The sequence below is a fragment of the Phyllosticta citribraziliensis genome (genome assembly GCF_038025025.1).
Source record: "Phyllosticta citribraziliensis strain CPC 17464 chromosome Unknown J3D65scaffold_15, whole genome shotgun sequence".
Classification (NCBI taxonomy): domain Eukaryota; kingdom Fungi; phylum Ascomycota; class Dothideomycetes; order Botryosphaeriales; family Phyllostictaceae; genus Phyllosticta; species Phyllosticta citribraziliensis.
The window spans coordinates 451,472-474,180 of record NW_027117352.1 but is presented as its reverse complement, the minus strand read 5'-3'; the positions used below and the strand labels follow the sequence as shown (position 1 = coordinate 474,180).

The following is a 22,709-nucleotide window of genomic DNA, read 5'->3' as shown; positions in this document are numbered from 1 at the left end:
TGCGGTTTGAAATTGGCTGACTGGGCCAACTGATAAGGTTCCGACACGCTACTGCTCATTGCACGCAGGGGTATAGAGGTCGAGCGAGAGATAAGCCTGGAGATCTGAAGACGACGTCAATGAGCGCCGCCTGCAGAAGGGGTATCCCAAGCGCAGTCTGGGGGTGGATGGCTCTCCCGCGGTCCCTTGGTACAACGGCTCCTTATCAGTAGTCCCTCAGCACGGACGCCCTCGCCCACTCAGCTCGCCGAATTTTGCTTTTCCTTGCCCTCCAAGACTGCACGACTGCACAGCCGAACCTCGTGGCTGCCGGGGTCTTGAGCGAGTACTGAGAGCCCGCGGACATACTGCTCGGATGCCATGAGGTAGCCAAACCGGAGATGCTTCATCCAGATACATGAGTCCATCTGTTGCAACGCACGCCATGCTCTACGACACGCTCAGATCATCTATTTAGGCCCGGAAGCGTGGCCACTTAGCACAGACGTCGTTGTCCAGCTCTTCTCTCCTGCTGCTGTCAGACCACCTTGTCCAGAGTCCCATCCAACATACAAAAAGTTCCGGCAACAGCAGCTCGTTCGGGTCAAACACCATGTTCGACCTCTCGTTGCTATATCGGGCGCCCGCCGTCAACCCTCTTAACCACAAGGCCCGCTCCATCCCTGCGCTCAACCCCTTCAACCTCTATGGCCGCGTCTTCTTCTTCTCGTGGTTCGGCTTCATGATTGCCTTTTGGTCGTGGTCAGTATTTACACCCACCTGGCGGACTCCGCTCCGCCCCAACACCGCGGCACCCCCTGCTCCCCATCCCCGCCACTTATCTCTCTGTCTGCCTACTCGCTAACCTGTTAATATTACCAAAAAAGGTATGCCTTCCCGCCACTCCTCAGCGATATTATCAAGGCAGACCTCGGGCTCTCGCAGGTGGAGATAGCCAACTCGAACATTATAGCCCTGGTTGCCACGTGCGTTAAGCTCCCCTCCGTCGTCGGCCCCGGCGATCCCTTTTAGAGGGAAAAAAGCTTGTGTGCTGATCGTCGTTTTCCCCACAGACTCCTGGTGCGGCTCGTTGCCGGCACGGCGTGCGATCGATTCGGGCCCCGCTGGACCTTTGCCGGATGCCTCCTGATTGGCGCCGTCCCTACTTTCCTTGCTGGCGCCGTCTACAATGCTTCTGGACTGCTGGTTCTCCGGTTTTTCGTCGGTATACTTGGTGGGAGCTTCGTCCCCTGCCAGGTATGGACCACGGGCTTCTTCGACAAGAACATTGTCGGTACAGCCAACTCATTAACCGGTGGACTAGGAAATTCTGGGGGCGGCATTACTTTTTTTGCTATGGTGTCGATCTACGAGAGTCTTGTCGATGATGGGTTGCGGCCACACGTGGCGTGGAGGGTGAGTTTTGTGGTTCCGGGAATTTTGATCACAACCACGGCAATCGCCCTACTTCTGCTATGCCCCGACTGTCCTACAGGCAAATGGGAAGACCGGAATCTGGTTGTGCATCAAACTGGGGGCTCCAACATTGTCAAAGTACCAGGGGGCATCAGTGCGACACCAACCCTCAACGGAACCCACACCCCCTCGAACTCGTCCGAAAAGGGGGCCACCAAAGACGCAAAAGAGACGCCCGACGTCGAAGCCTCGGCGACAGACGTCAACAACCTGTCCACGTCGACGCTCGAAGCCGCCGCGTCGGAAGTGATCCAAAAACCGACCCTCCGCGAGGCCCTCGCCGTGACCTTCTCCCCCGCCACGCTCGTCCTCGCCGCGTGCTACTTCTGCAGCTTCGGCGCCGAGCTCAGCATCAACAGCATCCTGAGCAACTACTACGCGGTCAACTTCCCGTCGCTCTCGCTGCAGGACCGCGGCAACTGGGCCGCCATGTTCGGCCTGCTCAACGCCGTGTTCCGCCCGCTGGGCGGCGTGGCATCCGACGTGGCCTACCGCTCGACGGGCGGCAGCCTGTGGGCCAAGAAACTGCTCCTCCACAGCTACATCGTGCTTATGGGCGCGTTCCTGATCATCATCGGCGCACTCGACCCCAAGGACAAGAGCACCATGTTCGGGCTCGTGGCGGGGGCGGCCTTCTTCCTCGAGGGCGCCAACGGGCTGAACTTCGCGCTGGTGCCGCACGTGCACCCGTACGCCAACGGCATCGTCAGCGGCGTGACGGGCGCGGCCGGCAACCTGGGCGGCATCGTGTTTGCCATCATTTTCAGGTACCACGGCAAGGACTACGCCAGCTGCTTTTGGATTATTGGCGTCATTAGTATGGCGATTAGTGTGGCGGTTGTGTGGGTGAGGCCGCTGCCGAGCGGGCAGGTTGGGGGGCGGTAAGGAAAAGGAGAAGGAAAAGGAGAAGGGGAAGGGGGTGCGGATGTATCTCAGGGGAAAAGTCACCGGAGGCCCCCCGTCATGTGTCATGTCTATAATACCCCTTGCTTGCTTGCTTGACCATTTCCCACTAGAAAAATGCATGTACTTTTACAATCGTTCCCTGTCTTTCATCCTCTCGTCCTGTGATCTGCGTAGGCACTGCATGAATTATGTACAGTAGACCAGACAAAAGAGGGCGTGATAGGTTGTTTCAAACTCAGGAGAAGTACTGAAAAGTTGTCTGTTCTCGTGCAGTTTGTTCTCGTGCAGTCTGTTCCACGCCATACCATTTCCACCCTGATAATCTTCGCTCTTTCTCTCATTGTCAGACCCTCACGCTGACTTTCACGCCCGCGGCTGATAAAAGGTAGCCGAATGGTGTGATGTGGTGTAGCTTGGTATATTTGCACGTAGCTGACATACATGGTACTTATACATGTACACAGGTCGGTCGGTAGACTGGGAGGTAGGCCAGGCATGACATGGCATGAATACACAGGAAGTGAGCCGGAAGAGAGAAGGCGAGTCACGTAAGGACGGGCAGATGGAAGGGCGGGGCGTGCCAGTGACACTGTTCTTTATATGCACGCGTCAACATCCGGATCCATCCTGGGCAGCCCACTCCAAGGGGGTCTATCTGCTGCTTGTGAATGCACGCGAATTCTCCACGCAAACTATCTTTTACAGGGACGACACACCACTCAAATCCACCACAATGTGCGTCTGTCAGTCCAACCTTATCCTTTGTAACAAATCTTTTGTCTCCATGATGTCATCACCAGAATATGCATGCGGGAGATTTGAAGGCAACCTAAGAAAGGCAGTTTGGCCCCGCTCTTGGTTGGCTGTTGGCAAGACGCGTTTAGTGTTGAACTGGGAGAATCCAAAAATGCACTTTGTCGACTGCTTCAAGGCGTTTTGGTACGGTGAGCCAAAACCACGCAAAAAGCCTGCCGTTTGTGTTCTTCTCTACATGTTGCCGAAGCCGTTGGTTGCATTCAAACGACGGAATACTAACGCTCAGTATCAATTTTGCGGCGCTTTCAAAACCAATCTCATATACCGCAAGAAACCCATCCAAGACAAGGAAACACTCAAACTGCGCACGAACTGCCGCCTACCCCTGATACTCCTTAAAAACAACATGGTGCATCTCCACACCACTAGCCTTCGCCCTCAACCCGCCAATCGTGTCGCGGAAAGCGTCCGTCTGCCTATACGCCATATGCGCATCGATGCTATCCCAGCCGACAACCAGCAACCACACCTTGCCCTTGCCGCCCGCGGCGGCGAGGCTCGCATGCTCGATGTCACTCTCGACGGACCAGCCGTGGGCGGAGGCGCGCAGGCCCTGGGCGTGCTGGGCGGCGGCGTCGGCGAAGACCTGCAGCGGCTCGTCGAAGTCGGCTTCGGCGAAGTCGGGCGGGAAGTAGAAGGAGACGAGCTCGGTGACGGGCGACGCGGTGACGGGGGCGTCGGAGGGAGACAACGCGTGCGCGGAGAGGGTGTGGTGGGTGAGGGTGGGCGCGGCCGTCGGCGACATGATGGCCTTGACGTTGTTGAAGAAGGGCTCGTAGGCAGGCGCGGCCATGAAGTTGGCGTGGTCTTGGACGCTGTTCCACTCTATTCGTCCGTCAGCGCTTTGGCCATGTTGGTGTTGAAGGAGGGCAAGGGCGAATTGGGTGTGTTGACATCATCGGTCGGTCGCGGAGACGCAGGCGTACCAATGAGCATCTGCATCACGTCTGGATTCTCGACTTGCAGGCCCGTGGCTAGGCGCACGCATCCGGGCTGCTCTGCCAGAATGGCCAGCGTCTTGCGCCATGCCTGGGCGTCGGGGCTGTCGGGCGACTCGAGGTCGACGCCGGAGCGCAGGGGAATGATGGCGTCTTCGGTCACGTTGGGCATGGTGTCGCTTCAATTGCTGCTTGACGTGGGATGGAGAGGGATCTGGAGAGCAGGTTGTGGGTGTTGTTCAAGTACTGATACAGCTCTCCGCCGAGGGGCCCTCGGATCGGAAGTGCCCCGCCATCGGATAGTGGGTGGGTTAAGGTTGGCTGTCTGATTGTTTCATTGATTGTTGTCTTGGACTGTGGATTGGCAGTTGCTTGTCCGGTTGTCGACGGAGAGCAATTTCTCATGTGCAGTTTCTCGTCTCGCTGTTGTCCACGAGAAATTCGGGGCCTTCACTTGGGGACCATCGATGGATTCCAGGGCATTCAGGAGGGGTCCGAGGGTCGCCTGGGGATGACGACATTGAGCGCATCGCCACAACTCCATCAGCCACAGTACTAAACGTGGCGTCCCCGCAATTCGAATGCCGTTGTGCTCGATATGGCAATTTTGTCGCGCGATTCGACATGATCTCGTTGACGGCGACCAGGTAGACGAAGATTGCCATCGCTTGATGAGTTGCAATCGCAGACAATTCGAAACAAGACCTGGCGACAGCTCAGCTTACGGGGCAAAGTATACCACTCACCAACTGGGGATCATGAGAAAGCCATAGCATTGCCTCTGCTTACGAGACTTGGTTGATGAAAGGTTCCCGTCTCTTGCCATGCTGATTTTTCACTTTTCACCCTCCCAAACCCCAACTCCCCTTGACAGACTTTCTCCTGCAACCCCGCGACCGTTCCTTACCAATCACCAACCCTTTTCTCAGACCCCTGCAGAGCCGCCACAACCATGACCCACGCTCCCGTTTCCAGCCGCCCCCTTGCCCCCCTGCCCATCATCACCGGCAGTTCCAACGCCTTCTTTTCGGCCCAACGGCAGGAAGGTCCGCCCTCGGGGCCATCCTTCCGACGTCGCGAGGAACCAGCTTGGCACGGCCGGCCCGGTGCACTCCCGCGCGTCTGTCTCGCTCCGCTCCTGGCAAAGCTCGGCGATTGTGACGTTGTGATCTTGGCCGTAGTCAGCTGTTTTTGATGGCGCGAGCGAGACTTTTTTCGAACAAGCAACATCTATTTGTGTTGGTGGTGGGTTGCTGACCACGAGGCGTTGCGGATCAGTCAGGAGTGCGCGGGATTGGTTGATTTGTTCTCGGTGCGCCGGAGGCTGACAGCAGCCATTGCGCTCGATGGCGTCTCTGTCAAATTCAGACTGGACGGTGCCAAAACGCCGGATGAGAGGTGGGAGCCGCCAGACTCTAATAATTTGTCGAAACGCTGGAGCTTACGGGAGACGTCTGTTCCTTGTTGATGCTCTGCAAAGTGACAAGCGTGGCAGTCGAACGGACTACGGAATACAGAGCCCTTCGCATCGTCTGACCAAAGACTGTAGAATCAGCTGCCAAACAACGACTTCCACGCTCATGATCCGATCAAATGGAGTAGGCACACAAGGGGATACCAGAGAGCCGCCCATGTCCAAACAGCTCCCGAAAGTCCAAGCAGCGAGCCGCAGTCACAGGGCTGGGCGGCTCAAAAGATGGCTGTTGATCTCCAGGCTCTTTCAGACTGACCCAAAAATTGTGATGGACACGAGCTGTGCGGACAAGGTGATTGGTCGGATTGAGAGGGGGCAGCCTTGGCCATCTCGGATCTGGATCGCATGCAAAGTCGAAGAGGGGCCGCGGCCATGTTTATAGAGCGTCATCTGAGAGAACGTGAAGCAGAGAGAGAGTAATGCGGAGGGCGGAGAGGAGGCGGCCCCGCGGTAACCAAGCAATGCTCTTCGTCGGCCGTCCGCTCGTCCGCTTCGGTGTCGCCGCTCGGAGTCTTTTTGCTTGGGCCTGAATGACGTCTTTAGCGACCTTTTGACAGCTGCCGGCGCGCCCTGGGGTCCCGGGATCAAGCACCCTGACCGCGAACAGCAGTCCGTCTTTCACGCACAGCGGCCCGGCGCCCGCACCCGCTCGCCGTCTTGTTTATTGTCAGTCTTTGTCGAAACGGCGCCGTCGGCGACCTGGCGCATCGAGGTCAGATGGACGAGAATTGCTCGACGTGGACAGCCATTGTGCGCCCGCTGATGAGGTGAGAATCCGGTGGGAGCCGGTCGCCCCGAATGGGAGCAGAGCGCACTGTGGTACATGGTATGTCATCTTCGGGGCGGCTGCGCGGATGAGCGAGAGGCCGACCACATCTCAAGCCTTGCAGGGCCCTCCTCGTCCTTGAACCTCGCAAAACCCTTTCTTTAAACATTCGTCTCGCCTCCCCACATCGCCTTCGTACCGCCTCTCCAACATGCCCCAAGACGACGCCAGCGCCGAGCTGTCGCGCTTCGACTCGTACCAGTACCCCGCTGCCCACCTCGGCCATCTCACGGCCAACCAGGAGACGGCCCTCGACAAGTTCAAGGAGCTGTGCAAAGATGCCGGATACTACCGTCCCGCCGGCGTCGACGACAAGAAGATCCCCAGCCATGACGACGAGACGATGCTGTGAGTCTTGTGCGAGTACATGTAGTCTCAGCCCCCGCGCCTGCTGACGCCTAGCGCAGCCGGTACCTGAGAGCGCGCAAGTTTAGCCCTGCCGACGCTCTCAAGCAATTCAGGGAGACCGAAGACTGGCGCAAGGAGAACCGCCTCGACAACCTCTACGACACCATTGACGTCAAGGAGTACGACGAGACGCGCCGCCTGGTGAGTGCCCGAGTTTCGCTCTGGTCCCGGACGACGCTGACTGTCCTTAGTACCCGCAATGGACTGGTCGCCGCGACAAGCGGGGCATCCCCGTCTACCTCTTTGAAGTCGCCCACCTCAACTCCAAAAACATTGCCGCATACGAGGCCAGCCAGAAAAAGGCCGACGGCGGCAACACCACAAAAGACCGCAAGGTCCCCGGCAGGCTGCTCCGCCTGTTTGCCCTCTACGAAAACCTTACCCGCTTCGTCATGCCCCTGTGCTCGGCCATGCCAGACCGGAGTCATCCAGAGACACCCATTTCGCAGAGCAACAACATTGTCGATATTTCAAAGGTCGGCCTCAAGCAGTTTTGGAACCTCAAAAACCACATGCAAGACGCCTCGCAACTGGCAACAGCACACTACCCCGAGACCCTGGACCGGATATTCATCATTGGCGCCCCGGCCTTTTTCCCCACCGTCTGGAGCTGGATCAAGCGGTGGTTTGACCCCATCACCGTCTCCAAAATCTTCATCCTCACAAGCTCCAACATGAAGGAGACTCTGGAAAAGTACATCGACCCCGAAAACATCCCCAAGCGGTATGGCGGCAAGCTGGATTACGAATTCGGCCAGCTGCCCAACCTGGAGCCGAGCATCATCGAACGCTTGGAGTTTATCAACTCGGCAAAGCAGGACGGCAAGGACACAATCCCCATGGGTCCCATCAAGTGGGAAGAGACGTCGGGCGGCTTGATCCAGGCGATTGCAGTGGGAAGCGAGGGCGGCCAGCCTCGCCGCCAGGTGGTTGCTTCGTTGCACGCGCCCAACACGAGCCTCAAGGCCATGCACGGCTCGGCCGTTGCGGGCGCCACGCCCTTGATTGAAAAGCTTAACCCGATGGAGACGACGACGGGAACATATACGCAGCCGGCGGTCGACCCGAATGCCGAACTCCTCGAGACTCCTCCCAGCGACTCGCCGCGTTCCGGCAACAGCGCAATCAACCTCAACCTGCCCGACCGCACGGTGGAAGCCAGGACGGGCACCTCGGAGGCCCGCCTCGCCGGCCAAAACGGCACGCACGCAGAAGGCCAGCTCGCGGATGGAACGCCGCACGCCGCCGTCAACGACCATGGCCATGGTGACAAGACGGTGATGATGGAGCCAAGCACGGTCGGACAAGCCCCCAAGGATGTGACTGATACCAAGACAGGCGAGGGCAAGCGCAAGAGTCTTGTAGAACAAGCAAAGGAGACGGCCGGGTCCGTGGCTGCGAGCGTGGGACTCGTCAACGGCAAAAAGGAGGGCGAAGATGCGGAAAAGACGGCGGCAGCAGAGGATGAGCGGGTGGACAAGATGGAGGACAAGCAGGTGGAGGGTTACCTGCGGGATCAGACGACATCGAAGGCCTGATTGCATTTCTTCCTGATCTTTCTTGTTATGGTAGAGCGGTGGGGTTTCATTGACGAAGGACGGGCTCGCATGCTAAACCGGCATTGCATCAATCACCTAGCTAAGTCGCTAGAGCTGTTTACAACTCGGTTGTCATTTTGTCACCCTTGCATTTGTGGGATTGAGCAAGGGAGGGGTAGAGAAAGAGTGTACGAATAATTCAAGAGACGTGTAGTAATTCGAAGGGTGCCAAGCCAATCAGGAGCTCGGTCGGCAGTTGACGTCGACAACGGCTGCATCACATCACGCGCGACCCGGCGGAACCAACCTAAGTCAGGCACATGTTCCTGAACGATAACATCTTCCACCTCTCACCCTCACCTCAACCTCACTCTCGCCCTCTCCCAGCCTCCCGCTTTGCTTGCCTTGGCTTGGCTGCTGCCCTCCGTCCGTCAGCTCAACCGCAGCCATCCGCCGGCATTCATCGGGCTAGCTGATTCATCCCATCCTCACCCCGTCGCAGGTAGAGCTGCTCCAGCAAACAGTAGCTCCCCCTCATCCCAGCCCTCTCTATTGTGACCACCGACTTGTCTCCCTTGCGTTGACCGCCTGCACTCGCTCTTTCGTTTCTCCTCATTTCTCGATCCCCGCCCAACCTTTCTCTACGTGACCTCATCGCTACCCCGCCGTCGCCGTCCCCGCCGTCGCCGCCGCAGCTTGTTTGCTCGCCCGTTTGCTCGCATGGCTACGCCCGCCCACTGTGCCTACTGCTTCGAGAGCCTGAGCGCGAGCCTCGAAAAGCGCCAACCGCTGAGTCTATCCCAAGTCGAAGAGCTATGGGCCAAATACACGTCATCGACGACCGGTCGTCAAGGTGAAGAAGAGGAGGAGGAGGAACCCGAAGACGACGACGACATCGACCCCGATGAAGACATGACGGACGTCGAAGCGCCCGCCGCCACCGGCCCCCTCAAGCCGCCGCCCGCCATCAGTCGCCTCGTCGGCGGAGCGAGCCCCGCCTCGGCCTCGGCCTCCGCATCGACCAACACGTCGTCGTCGTCGATACCGTCGACGTCGACTTCGACCAGCAGCTCGTCCGCGTCGTCGCGCAGCTCGGCGCCCACGCCAGCATCGTCGCGGTCGTCCATCTTTTCCGCGCTGCGGCGCTCGACGCGAGCGGACCAACAGCAGTCTGGCGGCGCGGCCATTTCGCCCACCGAGGCGCACCCGCTGTTCGTGACGTGGAACACGATCAGTCGCGGCGGCAGCAAGAGCCTGCGCGGGTGCATTGGCACGTTTGAGGCGCAGGAGCTGTCGGACGGGCTGAGGAGCTATGCGTTGACATCGTAAGGACTGCCCCACGCACCACTACCCACCCCCACACCAAGCTTGCACCGACCCACACCGCAACGAATGCCAGACCCGCCCGCTAACACAGTCCCAGCGCCTTCGACGACTCCCGCTTCCCTCCCATAACCTCACGCGAGCTCCCTAGCCTCTCCTGTGCCGTCACGCTACTCACAAACTTCCAACCCGCCGCCTCGCCCATGGCGTGGGAGCTCGGGCGGCACGGGCTGCGCATCAGCTTCACGTACCACGGGAGGCGCTACGGGGCGACGTACCTGCCGGACGTGGCCAAGGAGCAGGGCTGGACCAAGGAGGAGACGATGGTGAGTCTGATGCGCAAGGCGGGCTGGAGCGGGCGCCGCGACGAGTGGCAGCGCGTGCAGTCGCTGAACGTCGTCACGTACGAGGGCAGCAAGAGCAGCTTGGGCTGGGAGGAGTGGAGGGCGTGGCGCGAGTGGTGTCAGGGGGAGTTGGGCGTTGAGGGGAGGAGGGAGATGAATTGAGTCGTGGGGAGGGAGAGAAGGGCTTCCTGCCCGTTGCCCCGTTGCGAGGAGACTACATACCTAGCTAGATTCCTCCCTGTGGGTGCATCTATGTAGGTACTTGCCTACCTGCCTACCTTACCTACATACCTACTGTAGGTACCTGACTACTTTACCTACCTAACCACCCACCCAGCGCACACTCCGTCATGTCGCTTGTATTTCCGAACATGGCTTAGTTTGGCGCATGGACCACCTTGGATCCATCACCACCAGCTCGTGTGTTCCCGTCGTCACCACCGACTTTCCACAATGCGCAACTCTTACAACCCTACCGTCCGCTCAACTCCTATTGTCACAATGTGCTTCATCTTGTGCAAGTCATGTGGCTCGCCGAAGCAATCACGTTCATCTGGCATTCTTGTCTCTATCCTTCCAGACGCATTTCACAGCTGAATCAACCTTCGCCTTGCCTCTTTCGCCAGCTCTGTCCGAATCGCTTGACGTTACTCGACTCAACCCGGATGTCTTCCAGCTCCCTTCTCGTGCGCATCTGCAAAGACATCGTCGTTTTCAGAGTCGTAGGACCGCTCAGACGACATGTCCGATCCGCCAATGATGGGTGAGGTGTTGCAAGAGAAGAAGCGCAAACAGCTAGGACTTTCCTCATCGTCCACCAAAGTTGTCTGCGAAGAAAACTGCGAAGAAAGCTTGGGCCTGAGCACACCCATTTCAAGCAGACTTTCGGGGCACTTCCTCTCAAACTTGGGCGGAGACCAGTTGATGACGTCCAGCAGCGTGTCGAACGCCATCGCAAGCTTCTCCGAAAAGTCGGGACGCTGACGCAGACGGGATGCAAAATCGCCGACAGCATAGTTTCGATCGTGCCGCAGTTTCAAATGATCCGTCTCCGCCAGAATCTGCAACGTCCCCATGTCTGCATATGTCGCAGCTATGGGAAGCAAATGTGGACCTCTGAGCCGCGGGCAATCCGAGTATTCGTGCCAGCGATCCAACACCAGCCGCAGGACGTTATGACTGTTATGCGTAATGGCTGTGGTCAAAGGAGTGGCTCCCGTTGTCGAGGCGGCATTAATATCAGCGCCATACTCCAGAAGCAGCGAAGCAAAACTTGCGTTGTCGTTACGTGCGGCATGGATGAGCGATGTGAGCTTGTCTGTGCCTCTGGCATCGACCTCTGCTCCAAAGTCGAGCAGTGATTTGAGAAGGACGATATCGGTACTGTTGCGCGCCGCGACGAGGAGAGGACTGCCTTTCTGCACGCCTGATGGAGTTGTGGGATCCGGATATGCTCCAGCCTCGAGCAGCAATCGAACTACTGCTGAGTATCCCCGCGCCGCTGCATTCGACACTGGCCCCGAGATTTGCGAGTCCAAAATGTTCGGGTCCGCACCATGGGAGAGCAACGTCAGCACGGCACGAGCATCTCCTCTTGCCGCCGCCCAAGCCAGCGGTGTCCGACCCATGGTATCTTGGGTGTTGATTTCTTCCGGATGCTGTGCGAGCTCTTCTTCCAGGATATGCAGCGACAAGCCCAACACAATTCGATGGATCAGTGTGAAACCTGACTCATCGACAAAATCTTCGTGATATCCTCCCTTGGTGATCAACCGGAGAGCGTCCACTCCGACCTCAGGAAGACCTTCCTCAAGCAGAAAGTTACTGGCCTTGATCCTTGGACTGTTGTCGGACGCCGCGACTGGCCGGTAATCAGGATCGGCCCCAGCGTTGACTAGGAATTCACATGTCCGGTATTGCTTTGCGTAAAGAGCCCATCGCAACAACGTGTAGCCTCTGCCGGGACTGACATCTCGGGGCGATGCTAAGCCCCTGCTGAAAAGATGCTGCAGCCCCTCAATGTTTCCACTCATCGCAAATTTGATGCACATTGCGTCATCCGGGACAGCTCTCAGAGTCTGGAGCTGAAACAAGGCACCAGTGCTGGGTTGGTAGCCAACTTGCATCCGGACAATTGTTGACGATATGTAACCCATCGGGAACCAGTATTCGACACTGAGCTTGCTGCCGCGATTCTTTCCACATGTCCCCTCGGAGCATTTTGGTGATAAATATGGAATGTCAGTGTATCCAAGGAAGAGGTGGCCAAATATTCGATTCAACACTCGGGGTGATGTCACCTTCTGCGCGGCATGACATGCGCAGGCACAGCCAGGACGGCAAGCAACCGTGCATGGCGTGACACGAATTCCAACTCCTCCAGACTGTGCAAATTCATTCTGAACTCTCCCTCTTGCCGGCGAGACGCGCCTCTGGACAGACATGTTGTACGAGCTTCCGAATTGGGTCCTTTGACTTTCTCGGACTTGATCGGCCTGAGCGAGCAACATCTTTTCCACGCGAGATATACGGTCGTCGACAGTGCTAAGACTGCTCATCACCTGGCATTGCGAAGCAATCTGCTCTTGCGTGGATCGGGTCGTCGTGACCGACAGGGCCGCAAGATTCAGTCGCATCTGCATAATGTCTTGTCTGCGGGAAGATTGTCAAAGCTACCCGCGACTGATCGATGGATTGAAACGTACGAGTTCGATGCACCAAGCACAATGTTCAGGTTGCACTTGATCGACCTGATATCCTCTTGCAGTACCAGAAGCTTGCCCTTCTCTTTCCGCCACACGTGGACCAGGAAATAACACGCCTTGCTCTCTCGACTAGTTGCACTCAGCCGCTCGACGATGTTTTGCAACTCTCTCAGCTTCGAACTCGCCTGGCTGACATGGTGCGGAATGGTCGAATGTTTGCTGTCGGACAGAATCACACGTCTCTGCGCCAACGATGCCAGCTCAATGAGGACGAGTTCGAGATCAGCTACTTCGTTGTTCAATGCATGGAGGCGACCGGGAAGACTCCGCGACGTTGATCGCATCTCAGAAAAGGCGCCGCATATCTGCTTGGCAAGTGTTGCTACCGCAATCGCGCTCGCTGCGATGGAAAGTGGATCCATGGCAGCAGTCCGAGGCTAGGATTTGAAACTCCGGTAACAATGATCAATCGAAATGGTCGCGTTGAGCCAGGAGGTCAAGTTGGTGCTGGAGTCTGGTACGCGCACGAGGTTGGAGGCTTCGAATCGTGCCAGCCTTGTATCACCCGGGCTTATCTCCCCCACTCGTGTACTGGCAGTGGATGTCGAAAGAAATGGAACCCCCTGGTCTGGCTGCGACAATGAACAACTACCCTTCCTAAGCACAGGTGAAGCAGCGAACGAATGCTTCGCTATCCTTCTTCATTCGATTTTCAAAATATCTCTTTAAATACATGTCAAGGAGCGAATCAGTGCCCCAGGCGCACACACATTGCCAAGAGCTCTCATCTCTTTCAACACTCTCACCGTGCTGGTTCATACCCCGAGCTCCAGGCGCGAAACAAATGGACGTGATTGGCGGCAGACACAGAAAACTGGGGAAGTGGAAGTGGCACGGCAAACGCAGATCGTGTGGATCCGGAACACCTAACAACCTCGACCACCGAAAACTAAGACGTCCCTTCCAACACCCCGTCCGTCTTCCCCCAACTCTTGACAAACATGAAGTTTGGCGAAAAATCGAATCTGTACAAACTGCCGAAATGGGAACAGTTCTATCTCCCGTACGATCGGCTGAAGGTGCTTCTCAAAAGGGCCTCAAACTCATCACCGCGAGACTTTACAGGTATGTGCAATGAAGGGCAGAAGAAACAAATCCAACATTGATCTAGATTTTGAGTCCTGTTTCACGGCGAGTATTGGTGTTGTGGAAGATTTTTTCTGGCAACATTACGTGTTCTTGCATGAAAAGGAGTCGAATATTTGTCGCCATTACAGTCTGGACAAATATGGATCGGAAGTTCTCCAAGCCGTGCATCCTCTTGCACTTCAAGATGCAGGACCATATTATTCTCAGCTGTACGATGACTATTTGGAGCTCCAGTTGTTTGCTCGTTGGAATCAAGAGGCTTCCGAAAGAATTTTGAACAAACTCAAGGAAACAGACTCGGAGATATTTGAGTCATTTCAAAATAAAGATATCTCGATGTCTTGGAGTTTCTTCTATCAAACCCATTTATCCCTCATGGGTCCGAAGAGATTGGAGTCTTTGCCAATGAAAGACATCTCGAAACCTTGGAATCGCTTCCACCACGAAGTACTATGCCTTCTTTCTATCGAAGAACTGCCAGTACGCATGGTCAACATTGACACCCCACATCGCCAGCCCAATTCAAACGCTTTTACACCAAAGGACCAAAGCACTGGGCCGTCAATACCATCTGATCCGGAACGAACCGTTGAGATAAAGGTGTCTTCAAACCCTTCAGACGCAAGTACGTCGCGCGTCGTGGAAATCACACCTACTTTGCTTCAGCAGCTCGACATCCCTTTGTCGCCGGAAAGATTTCAAAACGCCGTCCAAGGGAAATCCGCGCGCATTCCAGGCGTAAGGGACCTTTTCCGTCTAGCAATTCACTGTGGAGCTTGGAAATGCGCCAATTTCCTACTTGAGTCAGGCTTTGTGGCCAAAATACCTGAAGAAGATTGTCTGGAGGGTTCATGCGAACACAGAGATGACCAAGGCGAATATTGTGAAAACAAAGTGTGGGACCAAGAAGAACATCTACACAGCCTGCTTCAAGTGATCTGTGAGGGTCCGACGCCCCTTGGCGGCTCCAAAGACTCGCGCCAATCCGTGTACCAAGTGATTGAGGAAGAGACACACTTGTTCCATCAATTACTACAACACGTTGGGCCCAGGGGACAGCATTTTCTCCAGAACCCGGATGAGATGGTTGGGAGGCTGCCGCTTCATAGCTGTTCAGAAAGCGGCTCTTTCGAAATGTGCTCTTTGATGGAGAAGTTCTCGCAAGGGTATGAAAAAGGCTCCTCAGCCGCCTTCGCCAAGCTCATCATGACCAAAGACTTTGAAGGCTTCACTCCTTTACAGCTAGCCGTCATTTCCGGCCATGTTGAGATAGTACAGCTGTACATTTCCATTCTCAAAGAACAAGCCTCCGCCGACCAGTCGACTTTCAGATCAATCCTTTCCAGTATTCTACTGCAAGCGGTCCATTTACAGAATGACGCCATGTTCCATTTCATTGCAACCAAGGATGTCGATATCACACATCAGTCCAGCTACAACGGAGAGACCGCCTTGCACGTGGCGGCCCGGCTCGGACGTGAAGACTACGTTCGAGAGCTGTTGAAAATTGCGCGCCGCCAAATTGTCTGCATAGACCGTCCGGATTCAGTCCGAGAGTGGACACCTCTCTTCGTGGCGTCCGCAAATGGAAATCTTCCACTCATTGAGCTGTTCATACAGGCTGGCGCGGACAAGACTCGGACAGACCACGCCGGTTGGACAGCACAAGAGCACGCTGCATACAGGGGACACTTGGTTGTCGCAGACAAGCTTCGTCCGAGCGAAGCTATAGAGACCCCAAAGCTTCTCCATTCCGTTGTTCCAGAAGCTCAGAAAGTGGATCTTCCACCTGACTCTGCTGTCTTCGTGCTCACTCTTGGCCCGATGCAGCAGAACAGGAGGGCTGTGGACAAAGACTTCGAGATGCTCCAACAAAAGTTCACTGATGCAGCTCTTTCAATTGAAATTCTATCATCGTCAAAAAGTCACATATTCCGGTACCCATTTTTGGACGACATTGCTAGCCACACGATGTCATTCTCTTCTCGTGACCCTGACCGGGCGTACGTCGAGTTTAGACTATGGGGTGCCACGTCCACAAACGGGACAAAGGGTGTGCTTCTTGGCAGCGGCGCAGCCACTCTTCACGAGGATCGATCTTGCTTCGGTTCGCAACGGGAGAGTTTGATCAGGGAGCATTCCGTAAATATGCTCTCGAACTTCACGATGAGCTTCATCGGTTCGATCTCCTTTACTTATGTAAGGATCGATCCATTTCCGGGCCTGAGTGCACCCACGCCATCGCATGCTTGGGATTCTGTACAGATACATGGGCATAGAGGTACGCAAGGCTCACAGCACAGTGGGCGTCGAAAGAATTGAGACCTCCTGGCAACATGAGTGCACCTAGGGAGCATTCATTGCTACCACAGCAGCGCTTAAGAGCATTGATTTGCTTCTATAGCTGCGCTTAGGGGGCAGCCGTCCCTCGGCACCCAGAGTCTCATTTCTTTCGACACTCACAGTGAAAGCGAAACGCCAAACTGACACGGTTACAGGTAATGGCCAAAACCACGGAAATGAAAAGTATCTCCAGCTTGGGGAAAACACGATAGGGGTAATTTGCATCTGTGACTCTTCCGCCATCTTTGCTGACATGATTCGGCTAGTCATTTCTTTCCGCTGCAAAGCATGGCGCAACCCATGTCGAGGTATGTCTCCCATCTCAAAGACCTTATGGACGTGTACTGACCATCTACAGTTTGGTAGATCTGCCTCGCCCCCGCATGAATTTGGACTGACATGGAGCTCGTAGACGTCCAGGTTACCCGGGATTTGGTGCCGGTCCTTTTCCACGACTTTTCTTTGAGCGAATCTGGGACAGACATCCCGATCCACGACTTGACCTACCAACAGGTGAGCAACATCACCCGGGAAAGGCTGGGCTTTTCTCACTCATCCACGCAGTTCATGTACGCCAGCAACGTACAATCACCTCGAGGTGATCCCCTCTCCATGCTTGGGAAAGTGCAATCTCCACATGAGACCCCGCCTCTTGCACGTTCACGAGCCCGCTCCCTGACTGGAGACGAGGAAAAGGGAGCAAAAGAGGTGCAGGACAGGATGCAATTCACGGTCGACTACCAGGCCAAAGGCTTCAAGCCAAACACGCGCGGACACTTCATCCAAGACACGTTTGCGACGCTGGAAGAAGCGCTGCTGGAGGTCCCCGAAGACGTTGGCTTCAACATCGAGATCAGTAAGACCAAGTCCCCGCCCTGAATACCATCTCTTCACAACAGCGCTAACGTCTGCCTCGCGCGCGTGCTCAAAGAGTACCCACGCATCCACGAAGCCCTCGGCGCCGGCGTCAGCCCCATCTCCCACGACCTCAACACCTTCATCGACACGATCCTGGCCACCATCGAGCGCTGCACCAGCTCCAGCTCCACCCCCTCACCCCGGCCCATCGTCCTCACCTCCTTCACGCCCGAAGTCTGCATCCTCCTGGCGCACAAGCAGCGCGCCTTCCCCATCCTCTTCATCACCAACGGCGGCAAGCAGCCGGTCGAAGACCACGATGTGCGCGCGCAGAGCGTGCGGTCGGCGGTGCGCTTCGCGCGGCAGTGGGGGCTCGACGGGGTCGTCTTCGCGGCCGACGTGTTTGGCATCTGCCCGGGCCTCATTCGCCGCGTCAAGAGTAAGGGGCTACGCTGTGGCAGCTATGGCGGCGCGAATGGCGACGTGGAGGCCGTCGAGAAGCAGGTTAGGGCCGGCATTGATGTGCTCATTACTGATCGCGTGGGCTTGGTTAGGGAGGTTGTGGAGAGGGTGGGCGCGGAGGGGGGTAGAGGATAGGGAAAGTGAGGAGGCGCGGTACTACAGGAGCGTGGAGGTGGTTATGGTCTTCATTCATCTATGTGTTAGTAGAAATAAAACAGTTGGTTCACGCCACCCCTATTCGCAAAAGCTCCCTCAGCGCGCTAAAAATCAGCATATAAACAAGTGCACTCACTACCCCACCATACAGCAGCAACCGCAAACGTTTGTGGATTGGTGGCGTAGTGGTAACGCATGCCGTGGCAACAGTCGCATCCACGGCAAGTCCCAGGCTCAAGTCCTGGCCAATCTGCTCAACTAGCGCTGCTATTCTTTTTGCCTTTTCGTTTCAGCGCTGCTCTTGTAGATGTGGTAACGGGAGGCCCGTGTGAGGTCCCCTTTTCCGCGGTTGGTGTTGCGCGGCAGGGAGGGGACTTGACGGGGACGGTGGGTGGGAAGGGCGTCAAGGATATCAAGGGACAGCAGCATACTTCGAGTCTTCGACGACAAGAGATGTAATCTTTTGTTCGCACATAATTTGGAGACTCATTGCACATCCAATTCTCCTGCATCCATTCAACTGTAACGGTGCACCACCGCCACTCCTGCACACAACAGGTGCGGACGCTGCACCACGTCTATGCACAACTGCACCAGATCCCAAGCCCTGAAACCCGAACCCAACCCTTTGCGCCAGGGGCATCCAAAGCCCGACATGAAAAAAATGGGGAAAGAACAGGGGAGGGGAATAGGGGGTGAAGGGGATGATGACTCTCAATACCAACAAGTCGCAAAAGAAAAATGCATGGATGCATCGCCACCCAACCCATCCCAGCGCTCATGGCTTTTACTCGTTCGCCTGCTCCCGATGCTCTACAACCATGATTGTGTTTGGTGGTAAGAGACCGCAAAGTTGAAATCTTTCTTGCACCGACAAAGACTGCGGCAGGGGATCTTGTGGAAAAGGGAAAAATTTGTGGTATCGAGCGTGCCTGAAAAGGTAATCAATGCGAGTGTCCGAGCTGCAACAGTCGCAGAAATGAAAGCTGTTCTACTGATAAAGACAAGTGTTCAAGAGCAAAACCCGACATGCTCATGCCAGCCTGGGTTTCTTCCTTGGTGAGTCGCAATCCGCATCGCGCGGACCCCTCGATCTGAGGCGTCCGCGCCACTTTTGGCAACCCATCTCCAGACCACCACTACTCCAAGTCAGCAAAAGCAAGTCCGCCTTGTAAAGCTTCATCGAGAAGGGCAGTGGTGCACACACTGGAACCTATTTACCATGCACCATTTTTCTTGTCCGCTCCCACTGAGTCGTTCTCGTACCCAGTAGTACTCTGCCACCCATCAGTATTCTGGCTTTGGTCGTTGACTTCGACCCCCTCAGTAACAGGAAGATTGGTCCAGTCATCCTTGAAGCTCGTCATCTCCACGTCCGTCGAAGCTGGTTCAGGCTCAGGTCGAGGTTCGCGACATATTGCCTCGACGAGATCACGCTCTCCGAATTTGAGGTCGGCACGTACGTAGACGACGCAAGTGGTGATGATCTTGGAGTAGGGTTCGCCTTCACCAAAGATGTTCTTTTCAACGTCGGTGACTTCTGTGACAGTCTCATCGTTGTAGTTGCGCCAGATGTCGTTCTTGAAATCGCGAATGGAAACCAGGTAGTGCCCTCCACCGGTACTACCGCGATGGATGAACAATGAGTGGAGCCTGTAAGGATGTTGTTTCAGGTCGGCGAATAGAGAAGCATTTTCCTGCTCGATCTGAGCAATCCTCCTGTCAACCCTTCCAATTTCATGGTCCAGGTTCTTGGCCCTGATATTGAGCTTTTCTTTCACTGCGGGAATGGAGCAATCGCGACTATCATCCAAGTCAGACAAGTACTCAGAAGTGGCAAGGAGCGCGTCTGGTAGACGAAGATTCACTTGCGTTGAAACAAGCTTTTCTCTTCTCTCTTTCAGAGCCTTGACGCGCGCCTTCCTCTCCCAGGAGATTTGTCTCTTTTCCATGACTGTTTCGTTGTCGAGATAGCGTTCCATGTAGATGGTATCGTCGAGGGCCAGATGGTGTTCGGAGCGGGTAGTTTGCGCCTTTTCTCGGTCGAATCCCAATCTCTTCACGTCAAGCTTGAGAATGGGGGGAAGTTCTGTAATCGCAGACCACTCCTCGGTCTTTTCAGAACCTTCGACAATGTTCTTGTCCATCAAGTCATCCAAGGCGTCGTAGACGTGCTTCGGCCTATCTACGACGGTAATGTTTTGGGCGTTGAAGAGCAGTACATGGCCGGTAGTCTCTCCTTTGATGCGTTTGAAAGCGCGCTCTTTTCCAAAGAAAAGCTGCTTGACGAGGTCAATCTGCTCGCCATCCTCATCGACTCTTTCGGGGCGCATGGCATTGCTAAGATGTGTCAAAATGTTATTCAGAATTTCTGATGCATCTTGTTGCATGGTGTACGAAACTTTGGGCGCCGGACTGGGCTGAGTTCTCGGCGGAACCGGCGGTGGGTGGTCAGGAGGCGGTATTTCTGCGTCGTTGCCTTCCTTGACATTGGTACCATCGTCGGCGTCAGGTAGCTTCTCCGGATCCTTGTCGCCGTCGCCCACCAGTGTCGCTTCGCTGCTATCGGAGCCGGCCTTGTCGTTTTCCGACGTCTTTTCCGTCTTTTCGGTGCTGGATTCGGTAGATGGCTTGTCCATTTCGGGTTTCTTGTCATCCGTGTCTGAGATTTGAGTCGTCTCGTCCGCGTTCGCCGTTTGCAGGGCATGTTCGACCAACTCATATCGAGGACGAAAAGTCGCGCTTGGAGTGACGATCAAGGCGAGAAAAAGCTCCTTCAATTCTCGCACAAAGGTTTGAGAGCGATGCACTTCCTCGGCCGTAACCTTTCGACCGCCAATCTTTTTCTTGTCGACATTTTCCGGAGTAACCTCCATCAAGTGATCTTCAATGTTCAGAACAAGCTCCCGGAGTGGTTTTACGGTAAAGAGGTATTGTAGGATGGCGTTGAGGTAGCAGGTGTTGCCGAGATTCTCAATCCCAACAGGCCATGTTTCTGGTGGATGTCTCGGAGGTGGTGGTGGTGCCGATGTCGAGCCTTGAATGTCGTTTCTGATGATGGTTGCATAACGATCGAGCTCTGCACTTCTTGACGGTTCGGCTTCCTTGCTGCTGGATAGTTGAATTTCGAGTGTTTCCAGGTCAATCCCGCCCTTGTGGTTCTCGAGCCCAAATGCGCTGTACGCCTTGGCCTTTTCGGTCTCGGCATCATCGGTGCTGCTCATGTCGCCCGTGGTGATGAAACTAAAAAGGGAAGTGCTTTGTCGATGTTCTGCAATGAGCTTTACAGCTTGGGTCACCCTTTCACTCTCTGAAGGGTCTTCTGATTGCTTTACAGTGGCGGTGGAGGCAACAAAGTCGTCGGGAGTGTCTGAAGAAATTCCCAAGTACGATATTGCCTGGTCATAGGACTCGATCGAATCGTTGGCGGCGTCGAAAATGTCCTTGTCGTCCTTGTAGGAACCGATTTTGGCGAGCATTTGGCGTGCTTCTGGAACCTGGCGGGCAGGAATGTCGGAGAGTCGTGCGCGGAAAGAGCCGATGATGTGAGTGGCTTCAAGTTTGTCAACATCCGCAATGTCAAAGTCGAAGTACTTGAGCGCTTCCGCCACGTCCTTACGGCTGACGGTGCCAGTCGATTCCTCAACCGCACATTGCGTCATTAGCTCTTCACTCTCTCGTGTCTTTGCAATCTCTTGAAGGCACTCCAAATAGTAGGACTTGTTCCGAACATCGACTTGGACTTGACGCGAATGTGCAAAGATGACTAGACTGTCCGCAAAAGTGTCAAGAGCGCCAAGGCCGATGTAATATCTGCATGTGCTCATGTTAGCCGTCAAAACAGGTCGCCGGCCGTTGAACTTACGGATGGATTGCGGCGGTTTTTCTGGCGGCAATAGTATGCTTGGGTACTAATTTTCATCAGCAAGGCTCAGGAGAGTAGATTGCAAACCCACAGTTGAAGCAGCCAAGTACTCTCTCGATAAAGTCACGAGCTGGCGTCGATGAAGGAGAATATCTCTTGCACTCGTCCCTTAACCATTTGGGGTACAGGTCCATAAAGGACCCAAGCTCGTACATTGTGTCGTCCAAGTTATCCCTCAAGTCGTCACCCTTCAAACGGTCCCAGTCCGAAGTCGGAGAGGGCAGATGCCAAAAGCCGCCATCCGTCTCCGCCGCGTGTTTGGAGAACCCTAATCGCTCCAGTATCTGGTCGCAATCTTCGCCATATGTGACCAAGAATTTCCGGTTGCGCACAGGTATGGAGCGAGGAGTATCGCTCGTCAAGGCGTCCTTGATGTAAGCGTAGAGAATGTAGAATCCATCGATACTACGCGCAACCTGCAGCTCGTCCCTGCCAGGGTCCAGTCTCTTCGCTTTTTGTAGCCTTTGCTCCAAGACTTCTTGATTGGACAGGAGGTTGATTTCCGCTTTGTCCAGGCGAGGGCGCAAGACTTCGATTTTTATCCAGGCATTGCATTCCAAGGACGAGCATTGGAAGAGATACCTCTCCTGTGGAGCATCTTGAGGGGCATCATACTCGCGGGTGCTATCTCCGCGGCACTGGAAATGGTGCAGCTTGTTCTCCTCGTTTGGGCAGGGATTCCGGCAATTTGTTCCCCGGAAGTCTAGAGTGACGGCAAAGTGGTGACGACAAAGCCTGCACATGGAGGCAATCTTGTAGACGGTCGAACCAGTTGTTCGCGTATCCCAATTCTCCGGAAAGACACATTGGTCCGGCTTCAGCACCAGATGGTGACGGCAGTTGGGCGGGGTAGGAGGATATTCGGCAAAGGATTTGTTTGGGTCATGATGAGGCGGCGGCTCGGCGAGGACGTTGCGGCCAAAGTGAGCTCGTTGGCGCGGGTCATAGTTGTAGAGGTCTTCTATCAAGCACGGCGCAGTCTTCCCTGTAGAAATGGTCAACTTCAAGGGCTGTCTGGCGGAGCTGCTAGTTGGGCACCGACCTGGATTGGGAAAAGACATTGGGCCAAAAGGCGCGGAGCCG

The 22,709-nt window shown here is 55.5% G+C and overlaps 8 protein-coding genes and 1 non-coding gene across 9 annotated transcripts; 5 read left to right on the top strand and 4 right to left on the bottom strand.

Annotated features, from left to right (window-relative positions):
- The first annotated feature begins 185 nt into the window (after positions 1-185).
- Positions 186-2,424, top strand: J3D65DRAFT_162702 (major facilitator superfamily domain-containing protein). Its single transcript, XM_066794180.1, has 3 exons — positions 186-741; positions 867-965; positions 1,053-2,424. Exons 1-3 carry the CDS (start codon positions 593-595, stop codon positions 2,338-2,340), a joined length of 1,536 nt encoding a protein of 511 aa, XP_066650291.1. The 5' UTR covers positions 186-592; the 3' UTR covers positions 2,341-2,424.
- Positions 2,425-3,496: 1,072 nt separating this feature from the next.
- J3D65DRAFT_672312 (uncharacterized protein) lies at positions 3,497-4,287 on the bottom strand (the record flags this gene model as incomplete). The annotated part of the gene is made up of 2 exons (XM_066803478.1): positions 3,497-4,002; positions 4,104-4,287. 2 exons carry the CDS (start codon positions 4,285-4,287, stop codon positions 3,497-3,499), a joined length of 690 nt encoding a protein of 229 aa, XP_066650290.1.
- Positions 4,288-4,910: 623 nt separating this feature from the next.
- On the bottom strand, positions 4,911-6,272 carry J3D65DRAFT_162259 (uncharacterized protein). Its single transcript, XM_066794178.1, has 3 exons — positions 5,846-6,272; positions 5,530-5,658; positions 4,911-5,470 (listed from the first exon to the last, which is right to left on the bottom strand). The coding sequence occupies exons 1-3, from the start codon at positions 5,977-5,979 to the stop codon at positions 5,041-5,043; spliced, it is 693 nt and encodes a 230-aa protein (XP_066650289.1). The 5' UTR covers positions 5,980-6,272; the 3' UTR covers positions 4,911-5,040.
- Positions 6,273-6,472: 200 nt separating this feature from the next.
- On the top strand, positions 6,473-8,665 carry J3D65DRAFT_641660 (CRAL-TRIO domain-containing protein). The gene is made up of 3 exons (XM_066801909.1): positions 6,473-6,763; positions 6,823-6,964; positions 7,015-8,665. Exons 1-3 carry the CDS (start codon positions 6,567-6,569, stop codon positions 8,359-8,361), a joined length of 1,686 nt encoding a protein of 561 aa, XP_066650288.1. The 5' UTR covers positions 6,473-6,566; the 3' UTR covers positions 8,362-8,665.
- Positions 8,666-9,081: 416 nt separating this feature from the next.
- On the top strand, positions 9,082-10,190 carry J3D65DRAFT_561937 (AMMECR1 domain-containing protein; the record flags this gene model as incomplete). Its single annotated transcript, XM_066797539.1, has 2 exons — positions 9,082-9,686; positions 9,785-10,190. 2 exons carry the CDS (start codon positions 9,082-9,084, stop codon positions 10,188-10,190), a joined length of 1,011 nt encoding a protein of 336 aa, XP_066650287.1.
- A 58-nt stretch (positions 10,191-10,248) lies between these two features.
- On the bottom strand, positions 10,249-13,238 carry J3D65DRAFT_641655 (ankyrin repeat-containing domain protein). Its single transcript, XM_066801908.1, has 2 exons — positions 12,734-13,238; positions 10,249-12,680 (listed from the first exon to the last, which is right to left on the bottom strand). Exons 1-2 carry the CDS (start codon positions 13,153-13,155, stop codon positions 10,685-10,687), a joined length of 2,418 nt encoding a protein of 805 aa, XP_066650286.1. The 5' UTR covers positions 13,156-13,238; the 3' UTR covers positions 10,249-10,684.
- A 1,130-nt stretch (positions 13,239-14,368) lies between these two features.
- Positions 14,369-17,680, top strand: J3D65DRAFT_561746 (Glycerophosphoryl diester phosphodiesterase family-domain-containing protein; the record flags this gene model as incomplete). The annotated part of the gene is made up of 6 exons (XM_066797529.1): positions 14,369-16,163; positions 16,381-16,439; positions 16,492-16,537; positions 16,638-16,738; positions 16,790-17,081; positions 17,157-17,680. The coding sequence occupies 6 exons, from the start codon at positions 14,369-14,371 to the stop codon at positions 17,678-17,680; spliced, it is 2,817 nt and encodes a 938-aa protein (XP_066650285.1).
- A 192-nt stretch (positions 17,681-17,872) lies between these two features.
- On the top strand, positions 17,873-17,954 carry J3D65DRAFT_t152. Its single transcript has one exon. It is a non-coding gene; the product is annotated as a tRNA-Cys (tRNA).
- A 964-nt stretch (positions 17,955-18,918) lies between these two features.
- Positions 18,919-22,687, bottom strand: J3D65DRAFT_672307 (uncharacterized protein; the record flags this gene model as incomplete). The annotated part of the gene is made up of 4 exons (XM_066803477.1): positions 18,919-21,514; positions 21,567-21,612; positions 21,658-22,611; positions 22,669-22,687. 4 exons carry the CDS (start codon positions 22,685-22,687, stop codon positions 18,919-18,921), a joined length of 3,615 nt encoding a protein of 1,204 aa, XP_066650284.1.
- Between the last annotated feature and the right edge of the window lie 22 nt (positions 22,688-22,709).

Bases quoted from the DNA above. Each gene is read 5' to 3' on its own strand.
- J3D65DRAFT_641655 (XM_066801908.1), bottom strand. From the start codon at position 13,155: ATGGATCCACTTTCCATCGCAGCGAGCGCGATTGCGGTAGCAACACTT. The intron at 12,681-12,733 runs GTACGTTTCAAT...ATCTTCCCGCAG, and splicing joins GTGCTTGGTGCATCGAACTC to ACAAGACATTATGCAGATGC.
- J3D65DRAFT_641660 (XM_066801909.1), top strand. From the start codon at position 6,567: ATGCCCCAAGACGACGCCAGCGCCGAGCTGTCGCGCTTCGACTCGTAC. The intron at 6,764-6,822 runs GTGAGTCTTGTG...CGCCTAGCGCAG, and splicing joins CATGACGACGAGACGATGCT to CCGGTACCTGAGAGCGCGCA. The intron at 6,965-7,014 runs GTGAGTGCCCGA...GACTGTCCTTAG, and splicing joins ACGACGAGACGCGCCGCCTG to TACCCGCAATGGACTGGTCG.
- J3D65DRAFT_162702 (XM_066794180.1), top strand. From the start codon at position 593: ATGTTCGACCTCTCGTTGCTATATCGGGCGCCCGCCGTCAACCCTCTT. The intron at 742-866 runs GTCAGTATTTAC...TTACCAAAAAAG, and splicing joins ATGATTGCCTTTTGGTCGTG to GTATGCCTTCCCGCCACTCC. The intron at 966-1,052 runs GTGCGTTAAGCT...TTTTCCCCACAG, and splicing joins ATTATAGCCCTGGTTGCCAC to ACTCCTGGTGCGGCTCGTTG.
- J3D65DRAFT_162259 (XM_066794178.1), bottom strand. From the start codon at position 5,979: ATGACGCTCTATAAACATGGCCGCGGCCCCTCTTCGACTTTGCATGCG. The intron at 5,659-5,845 runs GTCAGTCTGAAA...CTGATTCTACAG, and splicing joins GTGTCCATCACAATTTTTGG to TCTTTGGTCAGACGATGCGA. The intron at 5,471-5,529 runs GTCTGGCGGCTC...TGAATTTGACAG, and splicing joins CGTTTCGACAAATTATTAGA to AGACGCCATCGAGCGCAATG.